The 20007-nt window shown below is 42.4% G+C and overlaps 1 protein-coding gene across 1 annotated transcript in view; it reads left to right on the top strand.

The window, feature by feature from the left end:
- The window catches only part of hectd2 (HECT domain containing 2), a 60984-nt gene that overhangs the window by 36217 nt on the left and 4760 nt on the right, over positions 1-20007 (top strand). Inside the window, exons 15-21 of the mRNA XM_085476957.1 lie at positions 4648-4712; positions 4946-5039; positions 8572-8646; positions 13013-13100; positions 14982-15088; positions 18412-18527; positions 19532-19675. Coding sequence (XP_085333083.1) covers positions 4648-4712; positions 4946-5039; positions 8572-8646; positions 13013-13100; positions 14982-15088; positions 18412-18527; positions 19532-19675 — 689 coding nt within the window. The remainder of the gene's footprint in view (positions 1-4647; positions 4713-4945; positions 5040-8571; positions 8647-13012; positions 13101-14981; positions 15089-18411; positions 18528-19531; positions 19676-20007) is intronic.

Genomic DNA, 20007 nt, shown 5'->3' with positions numbered 1-20007 from the left:
AACCAGCACAAAAATGACAATTCTGAACATAAAGCACGATCCTCTGAGCAGATGCATTACAAACACTAATGATAGGTTTTATGTTTCCTGCATTATCACATGTTGGCTCCTTTAACTGGCACCCAGTCCTCAAAGATTCTGGTCCAGTTTCTCTTCCCTTTTGTCTGCTCTGCAGAGTTTTGTAATAGAGTTACTACAAAATGTACTTCTTTGTCTTCTACAAATTCTGTTCATGCATCAAGTCAACCACTCGCTGAGTTTTCAGGCACATAATTGCCGTCTGAGTTTAACTCGCAAGCATCATAGTTTCCATTCACTGCGTGTAAGTACGCAGAAGTCACAGGAAGGTGGATGTGGTGGATGGTGGGAGCAGAGGCCAGGGACTGCAAGTCCCCTCTGTGGTTACGTTTTAACAACAGAAGCACTTTAGTTAAGGTCAGGGAAGGATTGCAGTCTGGGTTAAAAACAGTAAATACAACACACCATTTATTCCTATTAAACTCAACTACAATGAATAAATAAATAATGTGAATACAGTATTATATACAGTAAATCCATCTGGATGCTGTTTTACAAGACTGGGTGTTAGTGTGTTAATGTGAACTTTAAAAATTAAATACATTTTTTACTGCATTGTATCCGACAGCTTTCTGACTACAGGCAGCTGCACCTTCCCACCTTCTTTCAGGCTGTTGGAGCTAACTGCACCGTGTGTAGCTTGAAAGTTGCCACGTGCAGAAAAAGGAAATGGTAGTCAGGTGGTCAGAAATGTAAAATGCCTGTTCTCCAGTCGGAGGGCTGAGATTAGCTTCAATTTTTCACTCAATTTAAAATATTTTCAGTTCATGTGGACATTCCTTCATTTTGACTCGGCCCCACCTAAAACGGACCTGCATATTTTTGCATTGTTTCACTCACTTTTTACACATTCATGCACAGCACAGCCTCCCTGTGTTATTATTATCATTCTTCTCTCCTCAATGAAAGTTTATGTGCGCGTGTGTGTGTGTGTGTGTGTGTGTGTGTGTGTGTGTGTGTGTGTGTGTGTGTGTGTGTGTGTGTTCATAGAGTTCATGTGTGTGTAATATGTGGCCAGAAAGTGATTCAGCACTTCGGGCTCAGTTACTAGCCAGCTGGGAACTGTCAAAAGGTTACATAACCTAATAGCTGCCGTTCCTCGCCAGGTTAGTGTGTGTGTGTGTGTGTGTGAACATAAATCTGTTTATTGAGTCGCACACTGGGGATCCAGCGTTCAACTTTAAGTTCCCATAAACGTAAATTTTTGGGATGAGGCAGTTTTCGGTTACAGCGGCGGTTAAGGTCGGAGTAGGTCTTCAGTAAACGAGTCCTCTGTAATGAGGGAAACATAAATGTGCAGTTGTCGAATCAGTGAGTGAGCAAAAGAAGAAAGAAGTGGAAATCTGTGTACTTACACGTGTGTGTTTGCTGCTGGGTGTTTTTTGCATGTTCCACATGTGTGTCTGTGCTGGGAGCTAATTTATCTGTCTCCCTGGTTCTTGTGTTGTCGCCATGGCAGCACTGTATCATTGTGGATATGTGGCAGAGGGCAGGGAGAGAGTGTGTAACAGAGACTAAACAGAGGGAGATAAGTGAAAAGGAAAGTGGTGCAGTGGGGGGATGTCAAATGAAATGACAGAATATAAACAGATGTAAACAAAGTGGAATAAACATTGATGAGAAAGAGAGATGAACACGTGGAAAGATGAAACCCAATTTATCTGCCAGAACACGGGGCCGAAATAAAGTCCAGCTGCAATGTTTCCAGCGCTCTGTGTGTAAAATCATCAGCTGTTGAGTTACATGTGCTTTTATACACACTATACATACTTGTTTTGTTTAAAAATCTTTTTGTGTGTATATTAACAATCACAAAGACTAATGGAACTGCTGTTTTACTTCACATCCCTAATTCATCAGTGCTCAGATCATTATTTCACTTATGTTGTGTTTAGTCTTTGTTTCTGGCCACACAGACAGTGAAAACCACGTTGCAGAGGTGGTCAGAGTAACGACCGTCAGCCACCTACTTAGCCCCCACATTTATGAGGCACAGTGTGTCACAAACAGAGAGGGGGAGAGCGATGATGAAAATAAAAATAAGAGCTGAAAATTAAATTTTTCACCTTGTCGCATGGTGCAGACCAACGGGCACATCCTTACAGTCTTTGCGGGTTCCTGAGAGCCTGGAACGGGGATCCCCCGAGGACAGCTTCCTGATTATTTAAGCCTGAATTTGGTGAAAAAAGATCCATATGTGGTAACTAATCATATTATTTTTAATGACCAAAAAAGAGAATAATTAATAACTGGAGGAAAATCATATCTAGCTTAAAACTATTAGAATGTCATTATTCTACCTTTGGTACCATGTTGTAATAATTACAATAATTGCTCTAAAAATCATAAACGTCTGCAAGAAGAAATTATGTAAAACTAACACAAAAAACATTTTCAGTTTCATTTGGACTGGAGATCAGCTGCATCCCAGTGAAAGCGTTCAAATCTGTATTTTTTATGATGATTGTTTGTTTGTTTCTCTGTTTTCTTTGTTTTTTTGGGTTTGGACTTCATAACCAGGAGGATTTGTGATCGAGCAGTCATGTGCATATGTGGTTTGCATGGATAAGGATAACATCAGAGCAGAGATGTAGGCGAACGGGAGAGGCCAAACCGAATCGTTAGTGTGAACGAGTTAAAACGGCATTTTCTAACCCTGGCTTTGGCGTGCAAAACATCTTTTGTTCAGCCCTAATATTGCTGCCATCATCACACCCTGTAAACCTTTCTAAAGAGATTGTTTGCAGACTGAGAGTCTTTGTGTAAGGAGGCCAGCATGCGAAGGGGGCGGCTCCACGAGGCGGCCTCTGTGTCAGCTGGTGTGTGCTAATTTAATTGAAGCTCTAAAGTTTTGTGTTAGTCGTCACGTACTCTGATCTGTGTTTTGTAATGAAGTTGCCACAGAGCAGCAGCGATGCTGCGCGGTGCTCCGAGTATTCCTCGTCAAGGTTGTGACGAGCTGTGACATAAAACCTGTTCGTTTATCCAGCACTTCCTGTGTGAAAAACTTATCAGTAGCAGAATTAATTTGCAGATTTTACATGTGACTTTGTGCCTCGTTAGGTTGCGGCGGCGATGAGAAAACTCTGACTTTAAGGACCAGAAAAGCAAAAAGAAGGAAGGAGAGAGAGAGAGAGGGATGGAGAGGGGTTGTGAAACGGAGTGGGCACGTAAGGAGTAAGGAGAGGTGGATAAAGAGATAAAAGACAGAGGGAGACAGCTTTGTTCATGCCTGTCCCATAAAGTGTAGATTTATGAACCAGGGCTGCTAAATGCTTTAAGGTGCCGTGCGTGTGTGTGTGTGTGTGTGTGTGTGTGTGTGTGTGTGTGTGTGTGTGTGTGTGTGTGTGTGTGTGTGTCTTCTTAATGGCCTCCTAAATGGTTGCACTAATGGTCCAGTTTATGTTTGTTTTCATGTTGGGGCCTCTGTGTGTGTGTGTGTGTGTGTGTGCGCACAGAGAGCGATTTATTTATTTGCATACATGTGTGTCACCTACCTGTAACAGTGGTCTTCACATCACAGACGCACACACTCTCAACCTACACGCACAATTACACCACATCTGGTCGCCACATGCGGCAGCTGTGAGCAGTTTGTGAGTGTGTAGGGCCGCCGCCCTTCACATAGAAAATGAAGAAAAAAATTGTATGACCATGTGACATTCACATGGTCATACACAACGTGAACTATCACCTACACACACACACACACACACACACACACAGGTTGACATCGTAACGTTTGCTCTGCACGAAAGAGAAATAAATTTGTTCTTTTGTTAATTAGATTAATTGTGATATTAGATATTGTAAATGTGCGCAACACTGCGTAAATGAAAGTGTGTGTCTGAGAGCTTTGTGCTCGGCACAGATTAAACGCTCTCGCCTCCATCTGAGCTGCAGTGTTAGCTGCATGCTTCTCTCTGTTGGCGGATCAGGTTTTTTAATGAAAAGTGAAATGTTTGTTACTGAAATATAATTTAATATTGCTGCTGGCCCAGAGGGCAGTTCCTCCAACAGAGAAGTGCTCTTGTTGGGTTTGGGAATATAAATTTGAACCTTCTGCACGTTTCCCTCCAGGTTCAGAACCCCAAAAGTTGTTTCCTGTTATATGAAAGGCTCGTGTAACCATTAGCATATTTGCAGTAACATGATGATAGCTCACAGGTAAACAATGAAGGGCACAGTTTGTTTGTTTTTCCTGACCTACATTTCCCTTCTACTAAAATTTAGATGACTGTTCATAAGTTCAATTTGTTGGTTTTATTTTTATTTTTTTACAGTAATTTCACAGTTTCGCCCACATTCAACACTAAACTAAGCATTTTAACTTAAGCGTGGAAATATCAATCAGTCAATATATTAATTAAGTGACATTTGTGTAGCAGAAAAATACAAAACAAATATACAATAATAGACAACTTAAAGTTAATAATACAGATGAAAACAAACTTAAAACAAAAAAGACCCATAATTATTCAGAGTCTCCCCCCGAGGACTGAGAGAAGCTTATTTTTACTTTGCGTTACATTATTGTGTTGTTTCCTCCTTAACCTCATGTCTGATCAGCTGATGGGCTTAGCTGTTTACAACAGCATCGCGCTGGACATCCACTTCCCTCTCTACTGTTACAGGTGGGTGAGTTTCCATTCCTTTTACAGTGTTTCTTCTTCTGCAGAATCTAAAGTGTAACGCTGCTGTCAGCGATGGATCACCTCACAGCTGCAAAAGCTTCCTGTGCACGAGTTGCAGCTAATCATAGAGATGCTGTAGAAACTTTTGCTGATTTTTCAGATGTCACAATCCAACATTTAGAGGGAATAATATGAAGTAACCTTTAATAATTGTAATTCTTCTGTTCTTACAGGAAGCTCCTCACACCACCCACTGTACCATGTGACCAAAATGCCCTCGTTGGCATGGCAAATGCCACCCTGGATGACCTGCAGCAGATCATGCCGGTAGGTATTTCATTTACACCTCTTCTGCTCTCTAGTTAGAGACTCAGATTAGCTTCATTATAAAAAAGACTGACTTTATGTTCTCTTCAGTCAGTTTGATTGTGCTTGATGGGACCTGTCCTGTGTTTGGACAGGATCGTCTTTCTCTTTCTTTTCATGCTTTGGAAAAGAAGGTAAACCCTCAGCACATATAGGCTGTGCCAAAGGTACTTTTTGTAAAAGACACAGTGGCACAAAGTCGTGTTTTAAGCTGGGAATGCTGGTTGGGTTGCACTACACTAACACGTTTAGGTTTTTCTTTTCTTAAAATCACATGTAGGAGCTGTTAAATTACTCTGGAAAACTAAAATCTTGTAATGTTGAACCATTTTCACGCTTACATTTCTCTTGCCCGCCACTAGAGGGCGCCAGAGTTAAACTTATGAACTCTCCGGCTCGCCTTTCACCCTCGTCTTTCCCATAATCCTTCTCTTTGAGGAGTCTAAATTTAACTCCATGCACTGTTGTGAGATTGGGGTTAAGTGATTTAAGTGCCCTGCATTCCTCTGACCTAGCTTCATGTGTTCTCCCGCTCACATTCCCTTGTGTAATTTTCACAGTGCTGGGTTGTCTTTTCATGCAGTGTGCCAGCCCACAGCTGTGCATGCTCATTTTTCATAGATTTTCAAGATTTTTTTCGCTGTGTTTTCTTTGATTTGGTCAAATTCACATTTAACTGTTGATGTAACAAATAGTTGGAAACTTTAGCTTCATTTGCCGAGTGCTCCCCCCAGTTTCTCTCACACCTAGTTAGTAAATTTCTCTTTGCCTTACACACACTTTTATATAAAGTCTATCACACACGCAGCTTTGGGATTTGATAGTAAAGCATACCGAGGGTCTGTGGCTTCATCGGTGTGCTGTCAGAGGCTGTTTCCTGGTTTCTTTGTAAACAGTTCACATCGCACAACGCGGCGAATAAATCACAAAAGATGTGGAACATGAAAAAAATTACAGCCACCAAGTGGCAAAATAAAGCATGAAAATCACAGACAGTGGCTGAAAGGGCTGTGTGCAGCTCTCAGCAGAGAAGCATGTTCAGTCTGTAAAGCTGAACCCAGAGAGAGCTCATTTCCATCGATGGTATCTGTCGTCTTGTTCTTTTGGCCACTATTTACAGCACCACGTATCGTCACCATAACAGACCGTATGATGACAGACTGCACCCATAATCCACCTGTCAGTCTCTCACTACACACGCCTATTCTGTCATGTATAAGACCCAGAGATACTCCTTCACTCCAGCTGAGTCGTGTAGAAACCAAACTTGGTTTTCTTTGAGGTTATTATGCAGAATAAATCACTGTACACGTGCCTCGTCACTTGGACTCGATCATTCTCCGAGCAGCATAAAGATTGAATTGATGCAAATTAATTTTGATGTTGTCTCGTTAACTTTGAGAATGTCCGAACATCAGAGCGCCTCTCTTTGGACCACAGCGTTGGATAAGCCGATCGACATCCATCCTGATCAATGCAAATTGCTCAGATTAAGAAATAAAGTAAATGCAATTTGTTCAGCGTCTGTTATTTTATATTTTATAGCAGGTAGTGATGTTTTGATGTGCTGACGTGAGTTTGACCTACTTCTGCTTTCTGAGTAATACTTTTTTTTTTCAGTTTTTCTGACATGACTCTGACTCTTCCGTTTACTGTCGCTCTTTGAGTCACGTCCGCACCCGCTGACGTTTCAAGATGTGATGAGACAGCCCTACAGTATTGATGGGGGCGTGTTTGGCTTTGAGGGTTTCACACTTTGCGTCTGTGCGCTGAGTATTGATGGAGTTTCTAGCAGCTAAGTGAACTGGTCAGATGTCTCAAGATCAGTTTGTTTTCCTTCGTTCTTTGCGGTTCGCTGTTTCAGTCTTTGTCCTGCACAGATAGGTCAGGATGAGGCTGCGTGCTCATAACCTGCTTTCACCTTGCAGGCAGTTTATTTTTCATTTATAGAAAATAAAGTGAAACTTTCACTGGATTCCTGTGAAGTTGACTGTTTGACACATCGGATGCTATCAGCTGCTGAGCTCTGACGAGACTTCCTGTTTCTCCTCCTCGTTTGCTTGGTTAATTTAGTGGTTGATTTAGTTTAGTTTGCAATAGCTAATGTGTTAGTTAATGGAGCTGTACTTGTTGCTTTTTTGCAGATGTAGACATGCAAAGTTGCAGTAGCCACCATTAGTTGCATGAGTCGCCAGAGTTACTGATATGTTAAGATACAGAAGTTGCTGTAGTTCTTTGTGGACTGATTGTAGTTGCCAGCACAATTCTCGCAGGTGTTGCTGCAATTTCAATAGTTTGCTTAGTTGCAGTAGTTTATGGTGGTTGGGTCAGTTGCAGAATTTGCCGTGCTTGGTTGAAAGCTTTGCTGCAGATATTGGTTCATTTGCAAATGTTGCCACAGTTGCTGCATGTGTACTTGTGTTTGCATAGGCTGAGTTGATTCAGTTGCAATAGTCACCATGTCAGATGCAGTTCCCTGTAGTTGGATTGCTTGCAGTTGTTGCCACAACAGTTCCAGCTGTTGCTGGAGTTTGAAGAGGTGCCATGTTTAGTTGCAGGTGTTGCTGTGGTTTGCTTATATTGCTGCACTTTTTAATGGTTGGGTTAGTTGCAGAAATTGCCATGTTAGCCACAAAAGTTGCTGTAGTTGTTATTTTAGTTGCAGTTTCCGTGCAGTTTAGCTGTGACTTCAAGAGATAATAAAGATGTTTGTCATTCGTTTGTTCATTCATACGTAAAGACCTTCAGAAAGATCGTGAAACATCTCCTGACGGTCAGTCCGAGTTATCCGATACACGAGCTGCTTCACATCCAACACCTTTGTCCTCATGAAGGTCAAACCTCTCCTTCGTAGTACACACACAGACACACACACGCAAACACACAGGTGCTATAACTGTCCCTAGTTGTGTAACAGCAGGAAATCAGATATAGTTTGAGGCCTGAGTTGATGCTGGAACCATAACTCTGGAAACTCTCCAGGAACAGACTTTATCCAAACACCAGTGGGATTCACCGTGTTTGCCTCAGAGCGCCTTAAAACTGTAAAATCAATCGTAAGTCAGAAGGACGATGACGTAACGACACAAAACACAAATAAATGTACTGATTAGTTGCTTCCGTGCCATCTCGGGTCTTCTTTGTCCCCACATTACTGATTTCAGATATCGGCGTCAGAGTCATTATTCGCAGCTCAGCGGAGCTTTAATTTATTGCTTCTGAGGTATGTCGACGTTTTGAGGTGGGGCATAACCAGACTAAACTCATTAGCACTCAGACCTCAGGCGAACTGTGTGAGACATTTGTCATCTTCGTGTTCTGTCAGAAGAGGGTGTGTTAAAAACACTGTTTCATTCCTAACCTGCAGTCACAGAGTTTTCCCTCCAATCCATCAACACCAAACAAAAGCTGTGACTTACAGAAATGAAAAATGCTGCAACTCATTCATGCGTTTCCTGATTCTGACCTCTCGACCTCTCGTGTCCATCTGCAGGAGCTGGCTCACGGTTTGGGAGAGCTGCTAAGCTATGAGGGAAATGTGGAAGAGGACTTCTACCTCACCTTCCAGGTAAAACTCTTCTTTTAAAGCAGCTTGTGTAGGATTTGCTGAGCAGAGTCAACAGTGCCCCCTGTGGCCACCAGTGGTAACTACAGGGTTCTGCTACATTAGGCTAGCAATTTGGACATGAAAACAACAGCAAAGAGACAAACTGGTTTTAGAGACAGTTCCTCGTCTCCTGTTGTGCGCTCAGTTGCAGCCAACGATCGTCCAAATTGTTGTTGGGAGAATGAAAATGAGCCAGAAAAGGCAACAGAACAGCTAACATGGCTGACATTTAGCTTAGTTAGCTACTTCGTTAACTTCCTGCTGCACAGCATTGCATTCAGTTTGCTTTCAGCACTCATAACAGTTCAACCCAAGTTATAAGAAGCCAATCTTGGGCTTTGAAAAAAAGGGGAGTGGTAATGAAAGTGATGTGACTTGCCCTCGTTAAAGTCGTTAAAGTAACTTGCTGTTGTGTTACAGCCCTGAAGCTCAGAGATTTGTGATGTTGAATAGCTTCTGCTCCGCACATGTTTCCACTCTTGCAAAAGGTGTGAAAATGCAGAAATGCCACTTGTATAAAATCTGACAAAGACTTTCCTTTGTTGTCCTCTTGGATTGAGTTCAGCTCTTAACTGTAATTGAATAAAGGTGTACGTGATTACCTGACTGCAGGATTTTATTGATTCCGGTTGTTAATGATGTGAAAGAGACCTCACTACATGGAAAATTTCCAAGCAGCTATTGTTAGAACTGTTATATGCACACAGTAACACACCACAGACATCAAGATTAAAGTGTATGAAGGTGGCGACAGACAGCTGTGACTGCTCTGGTAATTGTAGAGCAGTGGGTGACATGGATCGGTTCCACCAATGACGTCCAGCCAGGAAGTCAAATGTCAAACACAAACTACGAATGAACGTTTATTTCACTAACAACATCAGAGTAACAAAAATTTAAAAATGTAGTGCTTTCTTGGTACAGATGGGTCTGAAACTGTCTAATAGTTTGGAAACCTGGTTTTCAGGGTTCAGTCAGATTATTGATCTTTTTAAAGCATCAGCCTGTGATGACAAACACCAACACAGAAGTGCTAAATAGCCACCAGAGGTTGGCCCTAACGGGGTCATTCCCCCATATGCTCCTGGTTAAAATCCCCCAGTCTCAGAGGTTAAATGAACACGTGTCGCTACAAATAAAAACATTCATTTTTTACAATATACTTGCCTCAAGGCAACAGTGTCGCTGCTTTCTGTGCATACTCGTGTTGTGGATGTCAAAAAAGATTTCCCAGCAACCAAGTAAGTGTGTGTGCGTGTTTCTGTGCGCATGCATGGGTCAGTCTGTGTGTCTGACACTGACAGCCATCCTGTGTGGAACCTCGTGAAGCAGCTGCTGGTGGATGTGAAACAGAGGTGGATATCACATTTCTGACATTTGACTTTGGAGTAGTGCAGCATCCTGGTGCTCTGTTAAAATGCGTCAAAGTTCTCTCCATGCTCCTGACACACACACACACACACGCACACACACACACACTGACCCTTGGCCTACTTAGGTTCCTCAGACCTGACTCTGTGGTCCACTCTTCCTCCCTGTCACAAGGAATGACCCTGACTGACCAATCACAACCTTTCCTCCCCCCAAAGTTCCATATCCTTCAAGTTAGTAGTTGAATATTTATATATCCTGAAGCTGGCAGGTTCTCCTTTGGGGAGCCAGTCCCTGCTCCAAATCCTCTGATTGAAGTGATCAGCTGGGTGTGAAATGCTGAAGCTGCCTCAGAACAAGACGATGAGCTGAATGAATGAAGTGTGTTGGAGGCGAGAGAAAGTAAAGTGCTGTGTAATCTTGCCCTGAGACTATTTATTTAATGCTCTCTTATTAAATAAATAGTCAAATTTATTATTTCAATTCAGACACTGAATATAAACTTCAGGTGAAGCATGTACATGAATTGTCCACTCCAACTTCAAAAGTCAAATTATCTTCTACTGCTCATTTTCTTGGGTAGCTGCATCTCTTAAAAGCAAAAATAAAAAATTAACTAAATTCAATAAAATCATTTAATTTACTTCAATAGGATCAATATATTTCCTGCAAAAAAAACCCTTTAGTCTAAATTTAAAGAAAAAATAACCTCAGAACCCTCTTCCTGTTTAGATCAGCAGATGTAATCACCTGCTGAATAACAGGATGCTCACAACCTCCTGCATTAGTCATGACAAAGCAGGTCTTTCATTTTCCTGGAATATGCACAAAATAGTATATTTGTTCATCAGTTTACGCACTGACTTAAATATCAGATTACTGCAAACAGATTACAGAGAGGTTGCAGTGTGAGTTTTAAAGCCTGTGGAAACAATTTAAAATGAGTTCTTCCTGCATTTTGTAGCATCTTGCATATTTAGCGAACAGTCTGGTTGTATCAGGCTGCTTCGTGCTATCTGTTGGGGTTAAAGGTGAAGCTGGAGCATGTGTGGGAAGAAAGAGTCTGCAAACAGCAGAGAGGAGGTGTTATTTTAACCCAGTATGTCAGCTCCCTGTGAGCTGCAGGCTGGTCACAGTCGCACCTCTGTGTGCTACACATGAACTCACTGACTTACAGTTTGCTCGATCAGTTTGGTTAGCTCCGGCTCACTGTGTCCTATTCTTGTATGTTTCTACTTCAATGTATTCCTTTCACTGCATTTATACCCCTCTGTAAGCAATGCTGCAGGCTACACTGAAATAATAAATTCTCTACAGTAACCATAGCTGTAAACCCGAAATGAAAGTGTATTTTTAAACATTTCCTGGCTCTGAACGAGCCTTTTGGGGATGATGAGGCGCACAAGCACAACTATTACACATACTGTAAAGGCAGTGAGTATGTTACCTTATTAGCTCCCTGTCTTTTCATTTGACTTTTGGCTTTTCTTAAAATCTCTCCGGGGGAACCAAAACATTAAAAAACTCATCCACCCATTGAAAGCATCGACAGGTGAGGTAAGAGCACATCACAGTGGTTATTTCATTTCAAAAGCAGCTGTCACAGTCGATGTGTTGGAACCAGGAAAAATGTCCAGCATCAGTGTCTGAACAACTCTGACAATCTCACTGTGAATGTGTCAGAGCGTCGATGAGGCGACAGGTGTTGTAGGTCTTACTGGTGCACACTGAGCTCAAGGATTATTTGTGCCGGAGGATCATTATCAAACCTAAGAGCTGCTGCAGCCACAACAATGGACATGTGAGTGTGAGAGTGGAGCGATGAATGAAGGGTGCCTCAGGTTTTCTTGTGCATCATGTGGACAGTCAGGTGCTGATAGACCTTGAGCACTGGCTATTTTAACATGCACATATACATTGCTGCTGATCATGTTTGTGGCCGCGGTATTCCCCGATGGCAGGATAATGTGCCCGGGTAAACTCTGCACATTGTTCAGCAGTGATCTGGAGAACATGACTAAAAGGTGAACGTGTTCACGCAGCGCCCAGATTCCCCAGAGCTCTATCCGATTGAGCATCTGTCGAATATTCTGGAAAAACAAGCTGCAGGTGAAGCTGCAATCTGGTCTGAAAATGCAGGAAAAAATGACACCTTTAATATTCTGAAACTTGTTTTACCAGCCGCTTGTCACACAAGGTGATATGACCCTGAAGACGTACTCAAAATGTACTTTTCTAAGTTTACTCCAGTTTTTAATCAGAACCAAATCAAACATCCCTGGTACCAGCACTTATTCATATCCTCTACGGCACAGCCATTAACATGGTATTAACAAGCCGAGCCAATAACACGTTTGACACTGTATGATATATCCCATTATAGAAATTAAATAGATTTGCTAACAGGTTTTAACAAAGGCTTTTTAACAAGTTATGAGGGCTCAAAAAAGGCCCAATCTACCCACTGCCGTGTACTTTGAAGACATGACAAATTCTACATGGCTTCATTAAATATGTTGGAGCAATTGGAGAAAAATCTAATTGGATGGGAACTTTTCTTCGATTTGATGATGTTTGTATTGAGCGATCCACGATGAAACCACAACATGGAGACGATGAGTTGTTTGTGGGCCGTTTGTTGACCTAGCTCGCTGACTTCCTGGATTCTTGTCCTCGCATCAGATTGCCAAGAAATTCATTGTTAATCTTTCGTTAAGTGAAAGTAACCACTATCTGAAAAACAAAGTAAGAGAGCGAGACCGGTGAGCACGCTGTGACTGCCTGGTTGTTTCTTTTTGGCAGTCTTGGCTGATATGGGCGCTGATTTGAAGATAAGCAGAAACACATTCATGATCTAAAATCAACTCGATGTTCCAGTGCCGGGGCTTTCTTCACTGATGGCCTACAACAGTTTGTGCACCATTGCATATGTGATGTTGATTTTTGTGCGTTTCAGGTGTTCCAGGAGGAGATGGGCGTGGTCAAATCCTACAACCTGAAGCCTGGAGGAGACAAAATTCCCGTCACCAAGCAGAACAGGAAGGGTGAGTCCACACTGCAGTCACCATTGGCAGTAACTCACCTCCAAGGCAACAGATATTCTCACTGGCACTCAAAGAGCATTTTGTACCTGTATGAACCTGCATCCTTAACTGCAGTGCAGTACTTGTACCTTTAATTGAGGATGAACTGTACTGCAAAACTAAACTGTGCTGCAGATGATACTCACCTTCTGAAGTATGAAACAGAAAATCAGACAGCCAAACACTGAAGGGCACAGTCATAATAAATAGTAGTAAGTAGTAGGAGTAAATTTGAGACTGAGTCTAGGGTTTAGAGTTTAGTAACTTCATAAGTTACAGTACAACTTGGCAGTTTGACCCTAGGTGACAAATTCATAGTAAACAGTACACAGCGTAGCCTTTGAACTGTGGAAGTAATAAAAGGGTGGTGGTTGCACTCGTGACCTGATGCCCTGAACTTAAACTGGTTCTTTGAGATCACAGATACGTCCACGCAGCGATCAAAACAGGACATTTAGAGAGTGATCCAAATATATTGCTGAAAGCAATCCGGAGGTGCACAAGAAGATGACCTTGAGAGGAGATATGGTTTTTACCTTTTATGTGCAGAGTCACTGCACTTGACCTTTTACACAGCTACAAACTATAGCACTCGTAGGGATCATCATTATAATCACATGAGGTCAATAAAGGCTCTCTGATAAAACTTTGTTGATGACATTAATCAGGTTTCTTTAGTTCATTACCTGACAGCAAAGTCACCTTTAGGTGCCTCTCTGGACCGTTGCCTGAAGATCTCAGGCTGTCCTGTCAGCATAAGAGGTCTTGTTCTTGTTGAAAGCCAGGCATCTGAGTTGGAGTCATTTTAGAGAACAGAGTTTCTAATTTTAATTGAGGCAAATGAAAAGGCTTTTGGAAACATCAAGACATGAGATGACGGTAGTGTTACAAAGTTAAGATACAAAATTGATTATTAGACTAAGTTTTGATAGCTGTATTTCTTAGATCAAAACTTTTGAACCAGTAACTATTGGTTTGAACTATTGATTTGAACCAACTATGGGTTCAAAAGTGGACCAGAACAGGGAAGGAGGCACACTCCTCTCCTGTTCTTTTATTTTAACAGTGTGTTTTGTGACTGTGCTCTTCTCTGTGGCTGACGGACCAACAACACAAGCAAGAGTGACTCACATTTCCCACAGTGTTGTAAAAAGCCTCCATCTGGCAGCAGATGCTCTCTGCAGGTAGACGGGTGTCTGCAGTTTTCTACCGTCTTCATGATCTCCCAGAAAACTACAGTGGCAAACCACATGGGAACCGTTAGTGTTGGCAGCAAATTCAGTAGATGCTGAGACCATCATCTGATAAGCATGCAGCATAAGAAGCTGGATGTAAAATCAACGGATTGGTTCGGATGAGCATTCGCTGAATAGCTGGAAAGATATTTCAGCGCTGGGCTGATGGATTCATATAAGACTCCGCAGTCTCTGAACTTTTAATGCAGTGCACTTAGTGACGAAATTGTTCCAGCGTGAAATCAGCTCTGTGATCCAACATCCTCATTAATGTAAAGAGAGCTACTGTCCTGCAGTCTTTAAGAGTCTCGAGTGTGTAATCCTGAGGAACGCCTTTATTGCGCCTTCTGTGCTCTTTAACTCCATGCGAGCAGTGAAACCTGGCTCAGGTAAAAAGCCTCTTTGTTCCTCCTGGGGGGATAAAGTCCAGCTGAGCACATCAACTCTGCTTCTCTTATTAAACTTGATTTTCCATCCAGTGGCTCTTGTTGGGGTCCGGGCCCACTCGTTACCAGCATCCCTCTCGCTGTGTTTGCTGAACAGAGGAGCCAAGGCTGAAGGGCAAATGTTTGTAATGGAAATCAAACTGTTTTTTCTCTTTCCACAGAGTATGTCCAGCTCTATGTCGACTTCCTGCTGAATAAATCCATTTATAAACAGTTTGCTGCCTTCTACCACGGCTTCCACAGTGTGTGCGCATCGGACGCACTCATGGTGAGTCTGCTACAAAATGTGTTATTTAAAGACCAATATGCTTTATCCTTTTCTTAAGCATTTCTTAACATAGACTCTTACGCAAAGACACCCATCCATTCCCTTCCACCTGATCATGGCACCTTTAAAATATTTCTCTGTCACATTTTAAACATTCGAATTAAACTCGAGGGAGATAGAACAGGCCAAACTGTGCACTCCATCCAGTGAAGGGCTTCTCAAAATACCAGTTCTCTGTTTGTTTCGAGATAAACTGTGTATAAATTTGCTGGAGAAACAATTCAAATAGTGCCAGTCATGTAATATTTATCGCTTCCTGAGCAGCAACCGTGAAGGAAAGAAAACCCTCATGCGTTGATTATTTTTTGTGTTCGTAGGACGTTTTAGATTATGGAGTCAAACCCACAGTCTTTCTTACAGTTAGAGATAAAGCTGCCCAGTTTGACCCCCGTTTATCAGCCGAGTCTGAATCTGGGTCAGACAAACGACGAGTCAAACTGTAAAGAGTAAAGTGGCAGCAGGTCTCAGGCTCGAACTCGCTCCACTGGCCTCCTTATATCAGTTTGGGAAAAAATGGCATGCGTACCGTGTCCGTGTGCTTTTCCAGGAATGTCTCTATGATGGTTTTGATCATTTATGATTAGTTTAGTGATATATACATTTCAGTTTACAGTCACTGTAGGACTGGATTAAATTTGCTTGTGATTGTGGGTGCAGACGACTGCAGACACGATGGCTGAGCAGGTGTTTGGTTTTGGGTTTTTGGAGTAGCTTTTGCATTACAACAAATCGGAGTGCACAATGAGGAAAGTTACATCACTGGGAATCTACACACACTGATGTGGAAACACTGGCCTAACTCATCTTTGCTTACTGCACTTCTTCTGCAACTAATTTTACAAGTACACCAAAAGTCTAGAGCTCTTCCTGTCTTATCTAAACTTACAATAAAACATTAACAAGTCAGCCAAACTATTCCTAGACTCGGCAGTCTAATCAGAGATACCCAGACCTCCAGATGAGCCAGCGCTTCCAGCTCTTCTGGAGGTGAGAGACACAAACCGTCCAGTGTCCTTGGCCTGCCTCTTGAGTGGACATGCCTACACCATCATGTCTTTCTCTTTCTTTCAGCCGAATGACTGAGTTTGTCACCTTATCAGGGTCATGAGATGAACATTAAAGATGAAAAATAAAGCATGAAAATCACAGACAGTGGCTGAAAGGGCTGTGTGCAGCTCTCTGTCTGCCAACACAGCAGAGAAGCATGTTCAGTCTGTAAAGCTGAACCCAGAGAGAGCTCATTTCCATCGATGGTATCTGTCGTCTTGTTCTTTTGGCCACTATTTACAGCACCACGTATCGTCACCATAACAGACCGTATGATGACAGACTGCACCCATAATCCACCTGTCAGTCTCTCACTACACACGCCTATTCTGTCATGTATAAGACCCAGAGATACTCCTTCACTCCAGCTGAGTCGTGTAGAAACCAAACTTGGTTTTCTTTGAGGTTATTATGCAGAATAAATCACTGTACACGTGCCTCATCACTTGGACTCGATCATTCTCCGAGCAGCATAAAGATTGAATTGATGCAAATTAATTTTGATGTTGTCTCGTTAACTTTGAGAATGTCCGAACATCAGAGCGCCTCTCTTTGGACCACAGCGTTGGATAAGCCGATCGACATCCATCCTGATCAATGCAAATTGCTCAGATTAAGAAATAAAGTAAATGCAATTTGTTCAGCGTCTGTTATTTTCCCAGTATGATGACTTTTATTTTATTTTGTTATCAACACGATTATCCTGACAAAGTAAAAATAAAAGCCTCGCCGTCTATCTGAGCTGACTTCCTAAAAGCAGGTAGTGATGTTTTGATGTGCTGACGTGAGTTTGACCTACTTCTGACCTTTTTTTTTCTGACATGACTCTGACTCTTCCGTTTACTGTCAGTCTTTGAGTCACGTCCGCACCCGCTGACGTTTCAAGATGTGATGAGACAGCCCTACAGTATTGATGGGGGCGTGTTTGGCTTTGAGGGTTTTACACTTTGCGTCTGTGCGCTGAGTATTGATGGAGTTTCTAGCAGCTAAGTGAACTGGTCAGATGTCTCAAGATCAGTTTGTTTTCCTTCGTTCTTTGCGGTTCGCTGTTTCAGTCTTTGTCCTGCACAGATAGGTCAGGATGAGGCTGCGTGCTCATAACCTGCTTTCACCTTGCAGGCAGTTTATTTTTCATTTATAGAAAATAAAGTGAAACTTTCACTGGATTCCTGTGAAGTTGACTGTTTGACACATCGGATGCTATCAGCTGCTGAGCTCTGACGAGACTTCCTGTTTCTCCTCCTCGTTTGCTGTTTGAGCTTCACTTACACCGCCCGAGCAGCGGAAGCGATTCTGTGTTTAGGTGGTGTTATGTTTTCGTTTATTAATTTAGAAGAAGCTGGTATGTGGCAAGGCTGCTGAGCTTCTGTATAGTGACATCAGCTCTGTGGGTTAAAACATTTAGACTTCCAAGGTTAAAATGTCAAATTCTGCTTATTAAATGGAAATCTGTTTATGTTTGCTAAACATATTTGTTTTATTTTGTCTTTAGTTTATATTTATCGGTAATTTAGGGACTGTTTCCATTTAGTACATATTTTGTGTAACCTGTACAGCACTGAAGAAACAGAGTTCAACATAAGCTCAGACTGCATGAAGTGCAGTAATAAGAACAGCTGAGCAGGGTGCTCCAGCCCACATTCATATGATTTCCAGAAATAAAACTGCATCAATTGATTTAATTGAATAAGACTGAAATTCATGCAGTCTTATTCTATTAGGAAATAAAACAGATGGACCTCATGATCAAAAAATTCCAGTCTTTCTCTGGCTGTGGCTGGAGGAGCCTGCAGGAAACTAGAATTAGACCAAAGTGTGCCGAATCATTGCACCTCAGACACGTCAGAATAGTTTGAAGATGATGCGACATGTTGGTTATTGACCTAATGTGACTTCTTGTCCAACATCATGAACAGAATAACCTTCTGGTCAGTTAGTTTGTATTGTTCAGCCAACACCAGTTTACAACACCACAACTTTAAGTAACTTTAAGCCTGAACACAAACCAAAGAGGATATTTTACAAAACAAAATCCCCTTTATGAAATTGTTATAAAGGAGGAAACTACCCACCAACCAGACAGCTGCAGATTACAGCCGCACACATGTGTGAATAATTGGTGTTGTGTTGAACATTAATGTGGGAAAACAAACATCGCGGCTGAGGTTTTTTTCTGAATAGTATATCATTTGTGTTTTATCGTCTGGTGTTTGCAGTTGCTTCGGCCTGAGGAGGTGGAGATGTTGGTGTGCGGGAGTCCAGAGCTCGACATGAGCGCCCTGCAGAAAGCTGCTCAGTACGAAGGATACAGCAAGACCGACGCCACCGTACGGTACGACCCCAGCACTTCCTGTTTACTAACACTAGCTAACTGCTGCGTAGGAAGTCCACACATAGCTCCCACTCTCTGCTTGGACAGAGAACCTCTGTACATTTTCTGTTTTTAGGCTGACCCCACTGTAAGTTTTCCATGCACAAATTACATAATGTGATGAGGTCAGCGCACCCGTTAAAATGTTACTGTTGCTCGGCTCCTTTGACTTTTATTGTCGCTCCAGACCATAAAGTGGAATTACGGCGCTTTTTGTCTCTCCTCAGCTCTGATTGTTTGTTGAAATAAGGTGGAAGTAACGTGTGCAGGGTGCAAATGTTTGCTTTGGATTCATTTTCTCGCAGGGTGTAATTCTCACTTGTTTTTCTCTCTCTCTCTCACTCACACACACACACACACACACACACACACACACACACACACGCACACACACACAGGCCTTTGTTTGTGGCGGTGAGGGAGGAAAATGCCGACACTTGTGTGCCGCAGATATTGTAACTCAGCGTGCTGCTGACAAGCAGCTGCAGGCCTGTTATACAACTTCAGTGCTGTCTGCCTGCTGTGATGCCAGCAGTTTCAAAAATTCTTGTTAGTGTTTGTCTGATTAAAGTTTCATTTTGCGCTTTGTTTTGTCAGCTAATGTTGGTGTCTCGACCACACACATAAAGATTGCAATAATCATATAAATGATGTCACACGATCGAACTCACCTTTAAACGTTAACAAAGCGAGAAACGTTGAAGGCTACAAGCAAGTAAGTTTGGACGGGAGCAATGCCAGGGTCGGGGTGGGACGGACAGTTTGTCGCAGGGCTCTCAGTGATCATGATATTCATTTTTCCTTTTTATTTTATTGACTTTTCTCTCTCTGTAGTTACTGTTTGAATGACAGCGAGCGTCCAAGTGTTTCTTTTCTCGTTTTAACCCTTAGAGAATCCACTTCCCCTCTCCGAGTCTCTGTAATTGATTTGTTTATTTTATTATATGATCTTCGTGCTGTTGCAGATGTTTCTGGGACGTGGTGTTGGCCTTCCCTCTGGAACTGCAAAAGAAGCTCCTCCACTTTGCCACAGGGAGCGACCGCGTTCCAGTCGGAGGAATGGCCGACCTCAACTTCAAAATCGCCAAGATTGATGTCCCGACCGACTGGTAGGTTTTTGAAAAACTGCCATATTAAGACGAGGACTCGGGCTGCACACTGTCAGCTCTGAAACATAATGCACACGGAGCAGTCCTCAGAGCTGCCTGCCTGTGTGAGGTCTGCACACTTGACTGCAGGTGCCTCTGGGAACAAACACAGACTCTTTGAACAGTTTGCATAATCAGTCTTTAAGAATAAATCGAGTGTCTTGATCAGACAAAATTGTTTCATTTCCATCCTCATTTTTCGGGTTAGAGTTTCGGAAGCGTTCGAGTCACTCGGCTGAAACTCCCCCGGCTGACTCGCTGGAGGTTTCGATTTGTGGAGCTGTTTACATAAG

The sequence above is a fragment of the Copadichromis virginalis genome, linkage group LG13, assembly GCF_057382275.1.
Source record: "Copadichromis virginalis isolate Kocher_CV1m ecotype Utaka linkage group LG13, C_Virginalis_male_GT1.1, whole genome shotgun sequence".
NCBI classification, from domain to species: domain Eukaryota; kingdom Metazoa; phylum Chordata; class Actinopteri; order Cichliformes; family Cichlidae; genus Copadichromis; species Copadichromis virginalis.
This window is presented reverse-complemented; position numbering and strand designations above follow the sequence as displayed.